Raw genomic sequence first — 19,542 nt, forward strand, 5'->3', positions numbered from 1 at the left:
TTCAAGTTAGCAAGTGAGTTAGCAACGGAGAGTGAAGGTCTTGCCTGGCGGATGGGCGTTGGGCAACGCAGGACCTGCACAGCAAGAACAGAATAAGTGGCTTAACCGGGACCCTCCTCGCCCGCAGGTGAGCTGAAAGGGCATGCAAGCTGCTCCAAGGCATCTTTCACGAAGCTCATATTGTATTCACGCTTAGAATACTCAAAAGCTCTTCAGCTGATGGAAGGGCACGACATAAAAAATGCTTGCCAGAAGAGTACAGGCTCCCGTCGTCGACCTCTCGTTCACAGCAGCCTTCTCAAACGACTGAAGGCTGCTAATAAGCGTCTGCCTCACGATCAACCGGCCTGATGTTGAATGACAAAATAATAAACTGTAGAAGTCGATCTCCACTCACGTCCGGTGGAGAACGGGTGCGGTTGCTGTTGCTTGTCGTCCTTGGGGACGCCGAAGAGGACGACAAGCGCCATGAACACGGCGCCCGCGATGACCGCGAACAGCCGGCACGACAGCAGGCCAGACTGCCTGCGAACATACGACCCAGCTCCTTGCATCAGACGAGGGCTCTGCCCGGTGCTACGGGGGCACCGGACCACATAAAACACTAAGCTCTTGCTTGTATTCAAAGGCGTATATACTTCAGAGAGACTAATCTGCCTCAGACAAGTCGTGCAATGTTCTCGAACATATGCACGACTCCGGCTAATCCTTGACTGAAATCGGAAATACCCTTCGCGTGTCGGGACGCCACGTGATTTGGCGACAGTTGTGCGTCAACTGACAACGGTAATCTATAGCAAAATAACGGAAGCATTGGAAAAATAAACAGTTTTCGCGCGTGCGCAGAGCCTCCTGAATGAGGGCTCCTGGTTTGCTGACGCCAACTCTCATGACACAACCTTGCTGAAAAAAGTATGATGCAATAACACAGTTTGTCATACAAATATGATAAAATTATCTTATTAACTGCACACAATTATCATATAACTGTCATACGTTTCTGCAAAATCTTAGTCATCCTACAGATGTCATTCAATATCAAACAAATTGTATGATATTTCTATGACGAAGTCTTTAGGAGGTTATTGCATCATACAACTTCTTTCAGCAGGAATCGCGGTTTAAATCAATGTCGGGCCAAAACATTGGTGAATTTCTTTGATGATTACAGTAGCTCCACACTTTGCGAATTTGTTCTCCAGGACAGTGACTTCGGTTAAAGGGTGCATTCTAAGTGATTTAAGTGCCCTTCAACCAAGGTCCCTGTCCTAGAGAGCAAATTCACATGGAGGGAAGCTAGCGCAGTCATAAAAAGTGCAGTCTTGAGCTCCTAATTGAACATGAAGTTTGCACCACCGTCCAATGTTAGCGCATAACATGCTAATGTGATGTGATGGCGCTGCTGTGACCTCCAACTGTGCATGTAGGGATGTGTAAGATGAGATTAGAGATAAATTGCCCATCACCGAGGTCTACCCATAAAGGTGCCTAACTTGGTTTACATAAATGGACAGTAACTAATTTCCCCCTGCATGTTTCGTTAAGTCATCAGCTTCTAAACAATGTACAGGCCTACAGGAATGCAGGCAGGTCGTACTCGCTTAGCCCGCTTTATATGCAGAGTTAGGCTACAGATGCTTAAAATTAGACCAAAAAGTACAAAAAGAAAGCTTGAAGAGCAGACCTTAGGCTTTGCTTACTTACCCCTCATCATCCGACTCTTCTGCAAAATAAGATGCGCGGAAACGCCAGTTAATAAAATTCCTGAAATATTAAGCACGACTATAATGCAATCCATGAATGCTACTCTGTGGTTTCTTTACAAACTTGTGTCAGTTTTTACATGCTAACATAGTTCACTTGTTGGTTGCCGACGGCTACCGAATAAACATGCTTCCTCAAAATCCGCGTACGCTCGCCTAATCAGAGCTCATAATTACGCCAGCTGTCAAAAATTCGCTTTAGTATAGAATCATCTCCTAAAGACTGCTTTTCTTGAGCAATCAAAAATATCCCCGTCAATGACCGACAAAAACGAGAAACACATGAGATTTTGGAGCTTTTTATCCATGTTAATTTCAACAATTCAACCTACGTACACCCAGGTGATGCGATCTCTTGCACGATGACCTTGTTTCTTCAGAACATGACACCTTAGACCAGGTTTGGCAACTAGTATTACAAAAGAGTTCTTGCATTGCTGTCCCAGCTTATACTAACGCGTTGGCTACGCCGCGAACGCACTCAATGCGCATGCGGGGCTTTTCGCTGAGTAACCGAGTAAGAACATGTGTCACAACAAGATGACTTGCAATGGCGTTATCGCGGCTGCCATTATTGAAGGCCATAGGCATGGCGCAATGCTGCGCGCTCATTTCTTTTAATCACTGCCACCATCTTCGTGGAAGCTATACCATTAAAGTCAAGTGTGGGCCCGGGAAAGTGACCGGCCCGCACCACGAAAAGATCCTAGAGTAGCGTTTCCTGAGCAGTTTCAGAACGGCTATCACACCTCTTGATTAACGCTATCTGCGCGCTCAAGAGCGCCCATTACCTCCTTCTCTTGATGGGTGAAACCAGCGAGAACGTACGCGAGCACAAGAGGCTATGCGCTATACGTTTGCTGATCGTACAAGATGCTTTCCGCGGTAGAAATAGGGCAGGGACGATGGAATTGCGGTGTTTCGACAAGAGCCCCAACAACAAAGTTAATCGGACCAATATTGGAAATGTATTGGTGAAGGCCGGTCGACAAGAGCCCCAACAACAAAGTTAATCGGACCAATATTGGAAATGTATTGGTGAAGGCCGGTTCTACAAAGGACTGGTAAAATGTTTAGGGGAATCCCCCAAGGTGGAGTAGAAGGACCAGAGTGAAACCATCATTTTCCTGTATTGGGTCGATTACCTGTGCTGCCTGGGAGGACCTGTGTTTATCTAGCGGTTACGAGTTCTTATGCAAGGACGTTGGCTAGCGAACTAAAAGGCTAACACCGCACCTTGCTCACTTGATGCGGTAAAGATAGCACAAGATGTGTTTGGTATGACAAGAAGCTAGCTAGGCTTTCTTAGAAAGTCGTATCTGTAGCGCCAAGAGGGGCATGCCGGCGCAGCATGGTCGGAGGGAATTGCAGGAAGGGCTCGCGCAGGGGAGCTAACGCGCAGGGAACGCGGCTCGGTGGCGTAGGCGGCAGCTTCCTCCGTCACTCACGCTTGTCGACGGTGATGTCCTGGCCCTGTTCGGCGGCGTCCGCCATGCTGCCTGCCCCCCGCGTCGTCCTCAGGCAGCGTTCCAGGCCGCGCAGTTCCCGCCGGAGCTCGTGTGGGGCCGCCCTGCCCGCGATACCGGCTGCCGGGACACGCGCACCACAGCTCGGGGCGCGGCGCTATGTAGTACAGCAACGCCCCCTAGCGGTTGGAGGAGGAAGAAGTAATGGTCGAGAAAGAGGATTCAACCTGAGGACATCATCATCATCATCATCGGCACTTCCTGCTCTCTTGCCGGAGGTTTGCACATCAGAGAAGGACGCATCAAGAAATTTCCATTACAAAGTTGAGACTCACTTTGTCGGTCCTGCTTCTTCTCTCCTTTGGTGCTAGCACCAGAGGTTTTGCATTGAATCATGTTTGCGAATACCCCCTTAATTACATAATAGCCACCGGCAGATTCCATTGATAATATCCAAAATTTCCGCATTAGAAAGATCTTTCAGTATTTTCATGCATTCAATTGTGTGACCTTCTCTCCTGTTTTTTTATTCTTTTTTATTTCCCCTTTAATTATTTTGATCTATTACCCAAAGCCCAACCATTAGCTTGGCACCAGTTTACCCTCTTCTTTTGGCTCTCCTCACTAAACCCTGGCCTATCCCCCGTCGTGGGTATATACCATGTCACCAAGGCAACAACAACAACAAGCATGGGGTCTGTTTCGAACCCACCTGTTCGTGTATGTAACATTAACTTGCCCACTAGGAGCAATCTGTCGTGTATTATCGGCTCCGAGAGTTGGCACTTGAGTCGTTTGGCGTACCGTGCTAACAACATCAACAGCAAACCTGTTAACTTACAGCAGACCCTTCAAATGCAGCAGCGGAGGACTGAGAATCAGTGGGAAGAGAGCAGCTCCCAATTGAGAACAACAAAAACAAGTCCTCTTTTTTAGAGCGGATAGCCATTACTGATATTCTTTAATCCTGCATACCTAAAAAGTTGCCAGACTCGACGCCTCTTTTGGCTATAGTCGAGCTTACAACCAAGAACGCATTGTGGACACGGCACAAACAGAAAAAAAAGGTAATGGGTTGTCGTGTCCGGTCGCTGTGTTGAATGCAGCGAAGACGCACACGGTACTTTAAGACTTCGTTTATTTAAAGCCGATGAGGGTGCGACCAGCGTCGACCGAGGCAGCAGCCGAACTGGCCGCCCGAAGAAAGGAGGGAGCTGAGAAGCGTCCACGGGAGGGAGTGGCTTCCCAGAACAGGAGGAGGGTGCGGGGGCGCACCGTGGGGGGGCATCTGGTGACAGCGTGCGACGAGGGGCAAGTGTCGTTAGGAGGAGGATTGAGTGGTCGTTAGGAGGAGGATGCGAACTGTCGTTAGGAGGGGAATGCGAGTGGTCGTTAGGAGGGGGCGCACACACACAAAAGCAATAAGGGGACACAACACTTCCTTCCCCCTTAGAAGGTTGCCTGGTATCGTGCAGGGGGTCGGCGCTCACGCGTGGAGGCGCGCTGGCTTTGTGCGCTCGGGGGAGAAACACTTGTAGGCTGGCTGTTGTTCGCTGTGTCTCCTAGGTCTGTCCTGGGCGAAGTCTCTTCTTCCGGGAAGAGGTGCCAGGCTATGTGGGAAAATGGTGCACGTGTTCTCTCCGCTGGCGGACAGCTCTCAGACGGCGTCGTAAATCTACGCAGCTGGTTGAGATGTCGGCGTGCTACTGTGCCATGTATGTTGACGAGCCAAGAGCGCAGGCCTATGCGTCTGACAATTGTAGCTTCCTCCCAGCGTGGCTTTTTCAGAAACTGTCGGGCGAGGACGCGCTGCCCCTCATTAAGCGTGCCGCAGCGCGGAATTGCTTTTTCTTCCCGGAACGTCTCTGCCTTTGGCTCGGGGAGGATGGCTGTGAGCTGGGTTCGCATTTCACGCTCGAACATCATTTTCGAGGGGGTCTCGCCTGTTGTGCTCTGAACCGTCGTGTGCTGCTTGAAGAGAAAGCGCGCAAGGCGGCGCTGCAGCGAGCCTGTCTGATCTCTTTCAAGGGCGCGTTTTAGCTCGGCTACGTAGCGCTCGGCTTGTCCGTTTGTCGCTGGGTGGTAGGGGGCCGATGTAACTGATGAGATCCCGTTGTCGCGATAAAACTTGAGGATCTCCGCAGACACAAACGGTGTTCCGTTGTCCGACACTACCTTGCGCGGCAGGCCGAACGTTGCAAATAGTGATCGGAGGTTGTCAATGACTGCTGCCGAAGTCGTCTGTCCCATTTGCCTTATCTCAAGCCACTTTGTGTAGGCATCTACGACCACAAGGAAAGTGCAGCCCTCAATTGGTCCTGCAAAATCAATGTGCAGTGTGTGCCATGGTGTGTCTGGCTTTTCCCATTCTGGGACAGGAGCTTTCGGCGGGGCGCTCCGGCTGCTCTGGCAAGGCTTGCATTCTCGCACCACTGTTTCGATGTCGTTGTCAATGCCAGGCCACCACATGTAGCTTCTGGCACACTTTTTCATTGCAACGATGCCCCGATGTCCGGCGTGGATGAGAGACATAGCTTGTGCGCGTAGTTCTCTCGGCATCTCAACTCGGGACCCAAATATGATGCAGCCGCGATGGGTGCTCAACTCTGTAGCTCGCCTGCGGTAAGCGTCGAAGTTGTCCCCTTTGAGTTTATGCACGTTGCCTTGTTGAACAGCTGTGTAAACTAGCCGGAGAGCTGCACACTTCTGCGTAGATGCTGCAACTGTGCCTGCTGTAAGCGGAGGTTCTGGCAGTGCTTCGAACATCAGAACGTCTCCTGGTGGAAATGGTTCGTCAACAGTTGCGTCTAGTGGCAGACGGCTTAGCGCATCGGCGTTTTGATGTTTACCAACCATGTTCTGGCTCGGCGTCTGGTGTATGCCGCATATCATCACGCCTAGTGGAGAAAACCAGTTTCTCCCTAGAAGACTTGATCCTGTGCCCTTCACAACAAGCAGAGGTAGCGTATGGGTCTGGCCGTTGTAGTTAACCTGCACGTTGGCAGAGCCCAATAGTGGCAGATTCTGTCCTGACCACGTTCGCAGGTGCGTGTCGTCTTGTTGCAGGGCGGGTGCGTCAGATGGCCATGAAGTTCGGAACGTGTCCTCACTGATCAGAGTACAGGCTGCGCCGGAGTCCACCTCGAACTTAATCAGCTGGTGATGTACGCTTACTTCTGTAAAAATCTTCGGTCGCGTGCCGAGATTCATGGTGTTCAGGTCGTACAACACAGATGGTGTTGCTGATGTTGCTCCATGGAGATCAGATAGCGGCGTATTCTCTGAGGCGTTGACGCTGTGATTAGGCTGGGAAGGTGACTTTATCTTGGCAAGTCTCCGTTTCGTAATGCATGCTCTTTCGATATGCCCTCGCTTGTGGCAAAAATTACACGTGGCTGACTGGAATCGACATCCCTGGGGGTTGTGTTGGTCGTCACACCGCCAGCAGCGTTGTGCCTTTTTGACCGATTTTACAACAGAAGGCTTGCGCACCTGGTTGCTTGTCTGGTGTACCGGCTCGGTGTTCCGGCGAATCCCTCTCTGCTGGTGACCGGCGCTCTCCGCTCGAACGGCGATGTCGTAAGCTTTGCTGAATGTGAGGTCCTTCTCAGCGAACAGGCGCTGCTGCAGTGACTCGTCACTCAGTCCGCACACAAATCTGTCGCGTAACATCACGTCCAAGGGAAGCATGGTGGTGTTAGCAGAAGAAGCTGCGTCTCCCTCCTGCCCGGTAGCTGTTGTCGACAGCGTTCCAAAATTGCAGTCGGCAGCGAGCTTCTTGAGCGCGGCTACGTAGGCGCTCACAGTTTCTCCTTCCAGTTGATCTCGTCGTTGGAAGCGAGCCCGGCTGTAGACCTCGGATGGCCTTGGGTCGTAGTGCTTTTGCAGCGCTTTTACGATGTCGTCGTAAGACACTGCCGCTGGTGTGCTTGGCTGAATAAGGGCGCAGACAGTATCGTAGGTCTGCTCCCCGCACAGCGTCAGCAGGTTGGCCCTCTTGAAGGCTGGGTCTGTGATGTTGTTAGCTTCAAAGTAGAACTGAAGGCGTCCAACCCACGATGACCACGATGAGCCGTTGAATTCTGGTATCTGATTGGGAAACCCTCGCGTAGCCATGGCTTGTCAATAGCGTTGCGTAGCGCGGGTCGAATCCACTTTCTCGTCGCCACTGTCGTGTCCGGTCGCTGTGTTGAATGCAGCGAAGACGCACACGGTACTTTAAGACTTCGTTTATTTAAAGCCGATGAGGGTGCGACCAGCGTCGACCGAGGCAGCAGCCGAACTGGCCGCCCGAAGAAAGGAGGGAGCTGAGAAGCGTCCACGGGAGGGAGTGGCTTCCCAGAACAGGAGGAGGGTGCGGGGGCGCACCGTGGGGGGGCATCTGGTGACAGCGTGCGACGAGGGGCAAGTGTCGTTAGGAGGAGGATTGAGTGGTCGTTAGGAGGAGGATGCGAACTGTCGTTAGGAGGGGAATGCGAGTGGTCGTTAGGAGGGGGCGCACACACACAAAAGCAATAAGGGGACACAACATGGGTCAATTTCTAAAACCAGTTATCTACTGAATATTTCTGGTACATGCCATTTTCTGCATTTGAGCGCATTTTAGATATGTTTAAATTTCTTCCATAACTCCTTGTCTGTCATCTTTTCTCGATGCCCGAATGGAGACCTGAAGACTATTATAAATGACGACGCCAAAGAAAAGGGGACAGAGTCGGACAGGGGAGCTGGTGAAGTTAGGTATAATAAATATTGTACAATTGAGTTTGAACTCACAGGGAACTGAAGACATTCGTAAATATTGAAGGAATTTGAGCCCAGTGGGGTGCGACGGGACGACAAGCTGTAACACTGTTATGAGCCGTCAAACACATCGCAGGCGCCGCAGTGTGCGTTGGGCCTTTCCGTGAGTATTCAGCAACTCGTCACTGAAAGCAAATGATGTATACATGTAGAGGCCTTCAACGTGCTCGGACCCCACGTTTTTGCCACGCGGGCGCCATTTTACCCGCGGTCCCCATGACGGTGACAGGGCAACATGCGAAACGCGCCCCATGCAATTTGGATGGCTGTGCGGCCTGCAGCAACTAGCCTGTGCATACGCACATGAGTTCCAATCACCGGAATGCCATGTTTTTACGCAGACGTAGGAAAGAAAAAATGCTGGCAATGAAGATTTTTTTTTATTTTATTATATCCATTGTGAAGGTGTGGATCGTTGTTAAAATGGTTTTAGCGCACTTTAATTAGAATTTCTAGGAGGTTACCAGTAAGACATATAACAAGGGAGCAATTACTCATTAGCATCCACCCGTGCGCAGCGATACGGATACGAAGAGAAGCTATAAAGTTCCCATGAAAGCTTCGCAGTTAAAGAAAAATTCGTTCCGGTCCGAGGTTCAAACTAGGGCTTCCGCCTATCTGGGCCAGTGTCATGTAAAAGTGTAAATGACAAAAGAATGATTTCAGCTTTAGGAGCACGAATAAAAAATGATGGTTAATTTGCGTAGTTAAGCCAATGCGAGTAGATGCTCCAACACTGTGTGGCCAATTTTTTCTGCATTGTTTACCTTGGTTTTGCATTGTTTACCGTGGGTACGCTTTGTTGTGCATGATATTGCTTTGTGATTAAAGTGGTATATAAAGTGTATTCTGAGTGTTGTATTCGTTTCCATGATGTGAATGAAGCACAGTAGATACATGAAACAATGTTTATTACTGTCGTTCTATGCATGCATATCATGACATTTCACGTTCTGCAGAGTATATCCGGCTTCGTCAACTTTGTCGTCGTCGTCGGCGGTGTTAGCGAGAAAGCAGGTGGCCCACCTGCCACCTACGTCACGGGTCCTTGTGACGTCATCACAACGTGCCAGTAGTGCCATATACCTGGGAAGGTTGCCAACAGCCCCAGACAAACATCGCCGAAGTCGGTGAGTGGGGGCCTTAGTGCCATCGAACTGAAAAGTAGTGGGATACTTATAAGGTACATTACCAGTGGCCATGCTTTTATCTTGGTTCTAGAGCTCCACCAACGTCCTAAGGGCAAAAGGCTGCGTCTGCAGACTTCGAATTTAGGGCACCAAACACCACACTATACAAAATCAAGTTCGGTTTGGTTTGGTTTATTGGGGTTTAACGTCCCGAAGCAACTCAGGCTATGAGGGACGCCGTAGTGAAGGGCTCCGGAAATTTCGACCACCTGGGGTTCTTTAACGTGCACTGACATCGCACAGCATACGGGCCTCTAGAATTTTGTATTCGTCGAAATTCGGCCGCCGTGGCCGGGATCGAACCCGAACTGGGTTCGTGTTCGATCCCGAACCTGGGGTTCGGGATCGAACACGAACCCCAGGTGGTCGAAATTTCCGGAGCCCTTCACTACGGCGTCCCTCATAGCCTGAGTTGCTTCGGGACGTTAAACCCCAATAAACCAAACCAAATCGAACTTGATTTTGTACAGTGTGGTGTTCGGGGCCCTAAAATCGAAGTCTGATCACAATAATATAGTATCTTTCAAATTCTAAATTATTAAAAGGGCAGGCTTTCAGAGTACTAATTTTCATGATGCTAACATTGAAAAAAAAAAATTACCGTTTCAGGTACTAAATGAACTGCAGCAAAAGCTTCAATGTTGCTTGAAAAAAAAAATGTCTATTGGTGTACAAAAAAAAAGAAAATTATACGCCTTGAAGCACTGGGCTTGAGGATATCATCATCATCATCATCATCATCACTGGGCTTGCACATAACCTATTATGCTTCTATTGTATGAACTATTTTGTACAAAATTGTTTTTCTGTACAATTCTTGATCACCTCAATGACTTACCTCAACTAGTACTGTAAGCTTAAAGCCCATTTTGGTGCGAACTTTCATTCTGTGATAAAACATGTGATCTGATGATTCTCTTGTAAAGAAATGGTATTGATCGACATATTTGCCACGACTGATTTGATTGATGGTAGAATTGGGTGTTTAAAATATGTAATTTGTCCCTGGGCTATGAGGAACGCTGTATTGGACAACCAAAAATTAATTTCCATCCTGCAGGTTCGTCTGACGTGCACTGGCATCGCACAACACACAAGCGTTCTTGCATCTTGTCTTTATAAAATTGTTGTGGACAGGAATTCGGCGCGACTTCGGTATAACAGCCGAATTCCATGGCCCCTCAGCCACCACGGAAGCCGCGCCGCTTACTGCTTTGAGTAAGCCGTACGTGAAGTAATTCAACGTAAAATTTGATTTGCGAATAAATTTTATTCGTTGATAACATTCTATATGACTCGCGAAGGGTGAGCTACAATTTTTATGAAAAATAACTGTGTTGACTTGTTATATTATAAATAATTTGCAGCACGACTGAGTATTGTCTTACAGGCTGTCCGTTGCAAGAGTGGACCTGTAAGCAAGCAAAGCCGCAGTTACCAACGCACTACAGAATCAACAGCGATCTCAGGCACTTACATTGTACAACGCGATTTGTTTGGAGATTTGAAAGAAAACTTTTAGAAGCAAGGAACTTATGGGGTTGTAAATTGTTTCAAATAGGTATTTACACAGGAAGTTCCGCGAAGCAGCAAGTAAGGTTTGGACTTGGACGGCAGTTTTTCACGCCCTGCATGACAATGTGCAGCACACCGCATTGGCTGTACAGGCCCAATCAGTGTTTGCCAAAAATCGCTCCAGTGCCCCTGTAAGAACGCGACTCGAAAGCTGGAAGAATCGCCTGCTTGGTATTCCGCACTGTTGACCCAAAGCCCACCAATACGCTCCGTCTTCATGTTTAGAATTTGCAAATAAATTTGATCATTTGTTACCATTTTTCTTACGTGATAAGTGCTGCCGTTATGTGCGGGACTGTCATTTTTCTCGTCTTATGTACTGGATGGCTTCTTATTAAATCGCTCTTGTCGGTGCCACGATCTGTTAGCATCTTTATTTTGTTGTTTGTTCTGCCAGATAAGTCCAGGCTATTCACTGTTTGGCTTGCCTGGAAACGAAAGATTTATGGACAGTCGGGGACGCATTGAAACTGATGAAAAATTCGATCAAAAGAAGAGGGAATAAGGAAAAGATAGGATGGAGACCTGAACGGTGAACAAAATATTTCCAAAGCCACAACGCAGCCTTGAAGATGAGAGCGCCCGCGAGGCAATGGTTTATGCGACAAAGAACAAAAAAGAAAAGAAAAGACGATGACAGGCATCGACGCGATCCCCGAAAGCGCCGGCTTCTTTCCACAAGCAGGTGTTGGACAGGGGCCTAGAACTCGTGCTCGGTGACGTAGATGAAGATCTTTGCGAGCGCGCTGCCACTGTACAGGCCGCGGTGGTAGATGGAGGTCTTCAGCTCCAGCTGGATGTCCTGCGGTCCCTGCAGAGGTCGCACGATGGATACCATGGCCTCGTTGTGGCCCACACGGCGCAGGAAGAAGTGCTCGCGGGTCGCCACCTCGATCCCGTGGGCCCTGTATTGACGCGAGAGAGCGCTCTGTGTTACCGTCACTCCACGTCAGAGGGAGCTGGTAGACAGCTCTTAAGGCGAACCATCCGCGAAGCTCCCTGTGCAAAGACGCATGTTTCAAGAAACGGCAGGCTGGTTCAAAGCTTGGAGGTGTCAAACGCCTGGCGGCATATCAGTGGGCAGAGACACGAGGTGTTCAAAAACTGGTTGGCGACACCCATTGGCTGACGCTAGAATTGCCCACGCTGTGTTGTACGTGGTTTCTCTCGCCTTCACTATCTCATGCATCGCAAGTGGACGCCTGTTTCCTTGCAGCCTCTCGAAATATACTAGGGCTGCTCTTCAAGATGCCCCGAGTTTTATGCTCGCCTGAATTTCCACCTAATTTGCGGCAGCCAGTGAACGAAGATGGCGCGGAACGCAGAAAACAAGCAGACAATAAAATGTCGAGGTAAAGACACATATGTCAGTGCGAGCGCACCCTACGCGTTCCACGGCCACGTTTCAAATACAGTACACCGCGCAATGCAAAGCTCTAGCACCGCTTAATGTTGTCAACGCAATATTGCAAATCACAACACCGACATATCCGCTTTGTACCTACACACTCGCGGGAAGCCGTTCTCTACGCCCTTTTCCGGTTCGCCATGGACATGCCTCCTCTTTTGGGCACTATGTGTCTATCCATGGACAAATTGAGCAGAGAAGAGAAGGGAAAAGAGGTGCTGGTTATAACATTCAGGACGGAAGCCAATTCGCCCGCTCCTCTTTACCTCGGGGAGCCGTGGACACCTCATACGAATTCAGCACTAAAGAGGAAACCAATACCTTTAATAGCATCACAGACATTCAGAAAAAGAACAAAAGGATCTATCCTCCTCCGGATAGATCGCTTAGCTCGGCTGAGGCCTATGACTGGAGAAGACTCCAAGCTAGAAACTTCGCATCCCCGCTCTGGAGGAGCTGGACAGGAGGTGACACGAGGGAGGATGCGGAGGTGTGCGAGTTCTGCGGGCATACCGCTACACTCGAACACATACCATGGAGATGCCCCAGTGCCCCAGGATATGGCAGAATCAATAATGCAGAGGAATGGGAGACCATACTCAGAAGTGCCGACCTTAGCATACAACGATACGCTACCCGCCTGGCAGCAGAAGCTGCGCGACTATACCGTTGCTAGTCTTCCAGCTGCGACGCTGCCCCTCCCCGGACGCCTGCGTGCGGACCCGGAGGGGCACGGGTCTTCTTCTGGCGGAAATAAAGTTTCTTCACTCACTCACTCACCGAAAGCAAGGAGCACAGGGAATATTTTTTTTTAGTTTGTGGTGTTGATTACGTGGAAATTAATGTTGTAAATACTCCATGGCTTAAAGATAGCTGATAAGAAAGTAGAAGAAAAATAACCACATGCCGCCCCGTGCTCCTTTGTTCCGGTAACTGTTGGCTTTCGTCATGAATTCCATAACGATCACCTCTTTTTCCTTCACTTCTCTGCTCAATAGCTTAAATAGGGCTTCGAACTTGGAGGTCTTGATGCCATAGGTAGCATAAGAGGGTTTGGCTCAGCTTCCGCGCTCACCATTCGACCACGTTCTTACGTGACACTCGCCGTTGTACGGGACGTAGTACCTCTACTACTATAGACGAAGGTGGCGCTGGTGAACACTCACTCGCAAAGAATAGGTATCAAGAACATATTTAGATATAGAACTGCGTGCGGCTGCAACATTAAAATTTTTGTTCCAGTGTTGGTTTCATTAAAGCTATAAGAGACACTATAAATAAGATGGCATTATGCCACGTGGCACTGGAAAGAATTCGAATAAAGTAGTAATTCAAATAAGGGTGTTCAGTCACAGCGACTGCAACGAGTCTTAGCAGAGTTTACTTCGCACGTATAAGGAAAAGTCACCTGGACGAAGCCCGGGCCTCGACCAGATCCAGTTCGAACTCGACGGTGGAGAAACTGAACCGCGGCCCGCGCATGGTGAAGAAGTCCTGCTGGCCCGACGCCGGTATCCTCATGTTGTTCGGCAGCGTGAAGTAGTTGAAGGAAAGTGAGAGCGGCTCCTTACGGCACACCAGGTCGGCCGGAGGGCACTCGCGCTTTTCACGCTTGCAACGCCTGCAAGGATGGGCGAGGCAGTTACGGGTCTGGCTATCATCAACGTGCGTCTCATCAGTATTCATGCGGCCAGTGAAGCGAAGATGCGACGTGAAGAAGCGAAGAACAAAGCGCGGAGCAGTGCACCAACAGCAGCGTTTTTGGCCTCGCGTATTAAACGAACGCAACATGTTGTTTTGAAGGATACGGTAGCCATTGGTGGCGAAAGACACGGGTCACTGGAGAACAAGCTGAATTGGGAACTTTGGCGCTTAACGTCCCGAAGCGACACATGGGCTATAAGGGACGCCGCCATTGTAGAGGGCTCCAGATAATATAGGTCACCTGGGGTTCTTTAACGCGCTCTGTTATCGCACAGTACATGAGCACTTTTGTACTTTGCCTGCATCTAAATGCGGCCGCAGCGACCGGGATCGAACCCGGGATGAGTAGCCGAAAGCCAGAGCCACTGAACCACAGCGGATGAGTGTCATGCAGTGGACGTAATCCTGATAATGACGATGATACTCAGGGAGTAGCATTCACCAATGGAGCAGGAAAAAAAAATCCACGGTGACACCTAATTACATTATGCATTGGCACTGTGATACCATTAGAAGTTGTTGATGCATTTACATCGAGTTTTGTATCATTTGATGGTTGTGTTTGCGGACCCCTTCACCACTGTGCCCTCCACGTTTACCGAGGGCAACAGTCGGTTTCCGTCAAATTTGCTTGGCCTGTCGTAGCGCCATCATGCAGCACCCACTGAAAACCCCCTCGCAATGTACAACACTGCACCAGCAGATGGCGCCATAATGCAAGCACAAATGGTTTCGCATTATCGCACGTAAGTTGTCATAAGTGCCTCCTTGAATTTTTTTTAATAAGGGAACTCAAGGTGCACAGCCTGGATGAAAAAGAGAGAAGCATAAAACCAACCTCCTTCTTGAAAAACACTTAGTGGGCTTAAGGATTTTCTGCTTGAAGGTTGCGATAAGCAAAACTGGTAACGCAACGAAGATTATTCTTTTAAATATTTACTTGATCCCTCTTCTAAAGTGCTGTCTCAGATATCAAATATATTGTCCCACTGCATTACTTCGACAGCCAAGATAAAGTGGGAATGGCGAAGAAAAACTTTCCGCTGTGCAATGTGTTTTGGAAAATGACTGGAAACAAGAACGGCTCCGTACGTCTTGTGGTCGGGGTCCCGGTAGTACTTGGGGGGGCACTGCAGCACATTGCACCGGTAGCCGCCGCGGGTGTTCAGGCACACCTCGTTCTCGCCTCGGCAGACATCGCCACGCTCGCACTCGTCAATATCTGCAGAGAAGCGGATGCATGGCAGCACTCTAGCTGTGAGATGTGTCACTCAGCGGCCTTATAGCTGCAGGCCACGGCATCAGAACTGAAGGACATGTAGTTAACAGCTCAGAAGGACATCCGCCAATAACAGGAACGCATGACACGCAAGTACAGCTGACACAATGACCGGAACGGCGCGCCTGTAGCTTTTTGTTTTCTTGAGTATTAGAGAAGCCTTCCTTATTTTCTTTTTTGTTCGGAGTGCAGTCAGTGTGTTGGCTTCAAGGCAAATTGAAATGCCCGTCGAATCCGATAGTGCAGAGTTATGCTTTTTATTTTGCGCTTGCTTTGGGTAGCATTTCGCGCGCCCTATTACCGTGCACGTCAGTTCTGAGAGCATGTTTACGCTGGTGACCATTGTTCTTCGTTCTTCAGCTTTCCTACTAGCTCATTTGCCCAAATATTTTGTTCCTGTTTAAAGGGACAGAAATCGTGTTTCTGATGACAACTCAGATGCACCCCTGTACTCTGCAACCGCTCCATCTCGCTTCCCTGCCCTCCACCCAGGGAAAGAAAACGAAATAAAATTTTCAGCAACTAGCATTCGTGACTGCATCGCTTACGCAAGCATACTGTAATTATGATCCTGCATGTAAAGGACACACTGAGTCTCCCAAGTTCCAAAGAACTATGAGGTGCGAAAGCACTGCTTCACGGGGTCAAACCCGTCCCTGACATTGAGAGTGCAGAAATAAAATAAATACTGCCGCGACTGTGCTTCGAACTCGCGTTTGCGCGAACAGATCAGCTTCGCTGGACAACGCACGAGAGCACTACGCTATCACCGCAGTTTTTTTCTTTATTGCATGGAAATCAAACCTGCTCAGCTACCATCGGCCTAAAATCGAATATGCGTCGGCCATCTGGGACCCGGATCAAGCATACCTTATTGATGACTTGGAATCTTTGCAAAACCGTGCCGTTAGATTCATCTTTTCTGATTATTCTCGTCATACTAGCGTCACCGCACCCACAGCCACCTGTGTTAGCGACACTGCGCGTTTTAAAAGCAAATTACTCGCACTGTTAGAATCAGACCAATTGTGATATGTTGTTTACTCATATATAGACTACATAAGGTTTCTTTTTTTTGTAATCCTTTTATTTATTTCTTTTTACTCCTGTACTTTTGTTCTCAATGTTTTCGTCCTATGTCTCTAGGATCTTTCAATATTGTTCGTATATATAGCCCTGTTTTTGATCTATGTATTGTTTTCTTCACTGTCCCACCCCCTCTGTAATGCGAAAGCCCTGAGGGTAAAATAAATGAAATGAAATGAAATGAAAGGCTCGCGCCGAACTTCATACGTTATCACATCGCCGCAAACTATCACGCTTGACCCTTTTCCATAAACTTTACCATCATGTTCTGCTCCATGACGATTTTTTTCAATCACCTGAATCTTTTTTTCCACGTCGCGACCACCCGCTGAAAGTTAAACGCATATCATGCCACAATTCTTCGTTTGCTAACTCTTTCATACCACGTACTATAGTCGACTGGAATAATCTTCCATCACACATCGCTTCTGAACGGGATCTTAATAAGTTTCAGGACCTTCTTACCCAAATGTCTGTTTAGCTTCACTAATTGATTGTACCACATGCTGCATTCAGCTTTTTTGTTATTTTGTTTTGTTCCTGCGGTTGTTATGCCTCTAAAACACTATCTGTTCTTTTTTTCGTGTAAATTACAATGTATACTACAGGTTTTTGTTTATTTCTTTTGTTTTCTACATGTGCTTTCTGTTCTTATGTATTGCACATTGGCGCTTGCTCTATATTATTTTGCGTTGTGTGTCATTGCTCCCCCCTATGTAATACCCTCGATTGAGGGCCTTTAGGGGTTTATTGAATAAATAAATAAAAAATAAAAGAAATATGCTTTAGGTACACAAATACCATTCCACGATGCGGACACACATTCCCATGTCTTCGCACACTACACTCCAGCAGCACATAAAAATTTCAAGAGACATACACATGCGTCAAGAATCGGCAATCATTCAGGCGGCCGGTGATGCGCAGCATAAACCCCCCGCACCAAGGCGCACTGTTCTGTGAACAGAGGCTTAGAGGAACGAGGTGTTTCTGCGTGTCGATCCATCATGCGGCTCTTCCACAGGCTAAAAAGAGGAATTAGGATTAACAGATCGCACAGAATCCCGGAGTCCTTCAGGACAGGCAAGAACCGTATACTGTAAGGTGAGATCTCGATGTCATTTTTGATAGTCGGCTGTAGTATGTCCCAGAAAAACACTACATCACGGCACCACACAAAGCAAACATAAATCGTCTCTGGTTGGCCGCACATACGGCAGTTCACCGACCATGGCACAAAAGTCCCCATGGCGCGAAGCCAGAACTTGACGGGTAGAGTCGAAGTGTGGAGTTAAAAAAAAGGGGGGGGGGGGGGGGGGTGATTTTGCAGCAGGTTGAATGCACACTCGCTGGACTCGCTTCAATACACTAGCAACCATAAAACCAAGGTAAGGCGGCCGATGCAATGGCACAGGGAATAGAGATTCTCACTCTCACGCTGGGCATTGCAAATCGTCGTCTTCATCAACTTCCATCTGCGGCGCGAAAAAGACATGAGTCTAATATCGACGGCAGACGTGCCGACGACTCAGCAAAGCAAAACCATGAGGCAATGAGGCCAAACACACGCTTTCACACGTCTACATGGTCTCGCACTACGTTAAGACCATACAACTTTTTTTGGTGACTTTACTTTTCCTGGCAACGTTGCACGCAGACAAAAAAAGATGTCGCCGTAGCTCTGTCTGTTCCGAAGCACCCTGACTGATACAACACAAACGGTTGTTATGTTAGAGATCCCAAATTCATAATTCAAAGTACAGAATTTATCTGACATTTCAAGTTGAGTTTAACTGCAATAGCTTCAAAGGCCCATACATGAGCGTCACTGCGATGATTAGCCAAGTTCTCAAGTTGACAACGGCTACAGACAGGTACACTGCGTGCAGTGCGCAGGTGCCGATAAGCAAACTAGCGGACTCGATGTAGCGCACGCCGCACGTACCCTGACATGTCCTCTTGTCGCTGCCAAGCAGATAGCCCTCGGGACAGGAGCACGAGTAGGATCCGGGCTCGTTGACACACGTGCCGATGCACAGGCTGCCACGGCCTGCCCACATCTCACATTCGTCGACGTCTGCAGACACCACGTGTGAACATGAGCGCATTAACTTTCGCCATCTACGTGTGCACGAATCCTAATGGTCCATCACAAAGACGCAAGTGAACCATCTCGCACGTGTGTCGCTATATGTTCATTTCTCTTGCTTTTATTCAGTTTTCACAGTATTGCGAAAAGTGGACAAATCAAAGCAATTACACTAAGGCCTTACCCACCTTTGTCTTAATCCACTACGAAATCCACATGTGAAATTAACAGCGGTCATGTAAGGTTCGGCTATTGCTTCAGTATTTGCAAAATCGTATAATTAACGAGGATAACTTTTCATAGAGCTCTTACGTAGGGTCACAAAGAAAACGGAAATGCTTCAAGTTTCTAGTCCAGCAGTTTGTTATTATGAAGGCTGCCCTAGTGTCCCACGGCAGCACTTTTCCTAAAGGATGAATAGTATGAATAGAAAGGGCAAGTTAATTGGATAGGTTTCATGAATGCTTTTGCGACGGCAGGAATCCTGCGCATGCGGTCATTTTCCACGAGCCGTACCCACGCACGTCCGCTCGTCCTCAGCCAGACGGAATCCCTTCCTGCAGATGCACTGGTACGAGCCCCACGTGTTGATGCACGAGTGGTCACAAGCGTGCAACCCGTCCGTGCACTCGTCGACGTCTTGCGATGAAATGAAAGAGCAAGCATTTGGTCAGTCAGGATTGGGCACTAAAATAAGGCATACAGTCTATTCTATATTTGCTCGATACACAAGGACCGATGAGGCCACAGAGTTCACAGGACGACACAGCAGAGCAAGAAGGAAGTGACGCAACACCTAGCTGTCTTTTTTTGCAATGTTAATTTTTGCACCGTTTTTCAACGTTAGCAAGGAGACACGCCACATGTTCTCGAATCCTTATTCGTTCTCGCAACGCGCTTCTGCTGTAGAACGAAAGCTCTATTTCTGATGTGCGAACCCGGAGAACGGCTGGTTCCGTCAGTATCACCTTCAAGCTCAGCCAAGGTCATGCTCCCGCTCGGGGCGAACGGCGTACACACGAAAGAGCAAGAAAACGGTGTCCCGGAGCGAACAGCGCCTCTCAACAGATGGCATTGGCGCCCGCGCAGCGGGATCACGGAAATCGGCGCACCCACGCTGAAGTACACTATACGCACGCAAGTAGCACGAATAGCGGCGAGCTCGGAGACAGATACTTA

At 48.6% G+C, this 19,542-nt stretch overlaps 1 protein-coding gene across 5 annotated transcripts in view; it reads right to left on the reverse strand.

The window, feature by feature from the left end:
- Positions 1 to 11,211: 11,211 nt before the first annotated feature.
- Positions 11,212 to 19,542, reverse strand: part of LOC149358966 (uncharacterized) — a 44,512-nt gene continuing 36,181 nt past the window's right edge. For all 5 annotated transcript variants that reach the window (XM_089571133.1, XM_089571132.1, XM_089571134.1 and 2 more), the window contains 5 exons: positions 18,880 to 19,002; positions 18,220 to 18,351; positions 15,002 to 15,131; positions 13,614 to 13,826; positions 11,212 to 11,702 (listed from right to left, as the gene is read on the reverse strand). In XM_089571133.1, the coding sequence (XP_089427259.1) occupies positions 11,498 to 11,702; positions 13,614 to 13,826; positions 15,002 to 15,131; positions 18,220 to 18,351; positions 18,880 to 19,002 (803 nt within the window). In that variant the 3' untranslated portion in view covers positions 11,212 to 11,497. The remainder of the gene's footprint in view (positions 11,703 to 13,613; positions 13,827 to 15,001; positions 15,132 to 18,219; positions 18,352 to 18,879; positions 19,003 to 19,542) is intronic.

The sequence above is a fragment of the Amblyomma mixtum genome, chromosome 2, assembly GCF_055824585.1.
Source record: "Amblyomma mixtum isolate Tamu chromosome 2, ASM5582458v1, whole genome shotgun sequence".
NCBI classification, from domain to species: Eukaryota; Metazoa; Arthropoda; class Arachnida; order Ixodida; family Ixodidae; genus Amblyomma; species Amblyomma mixtum.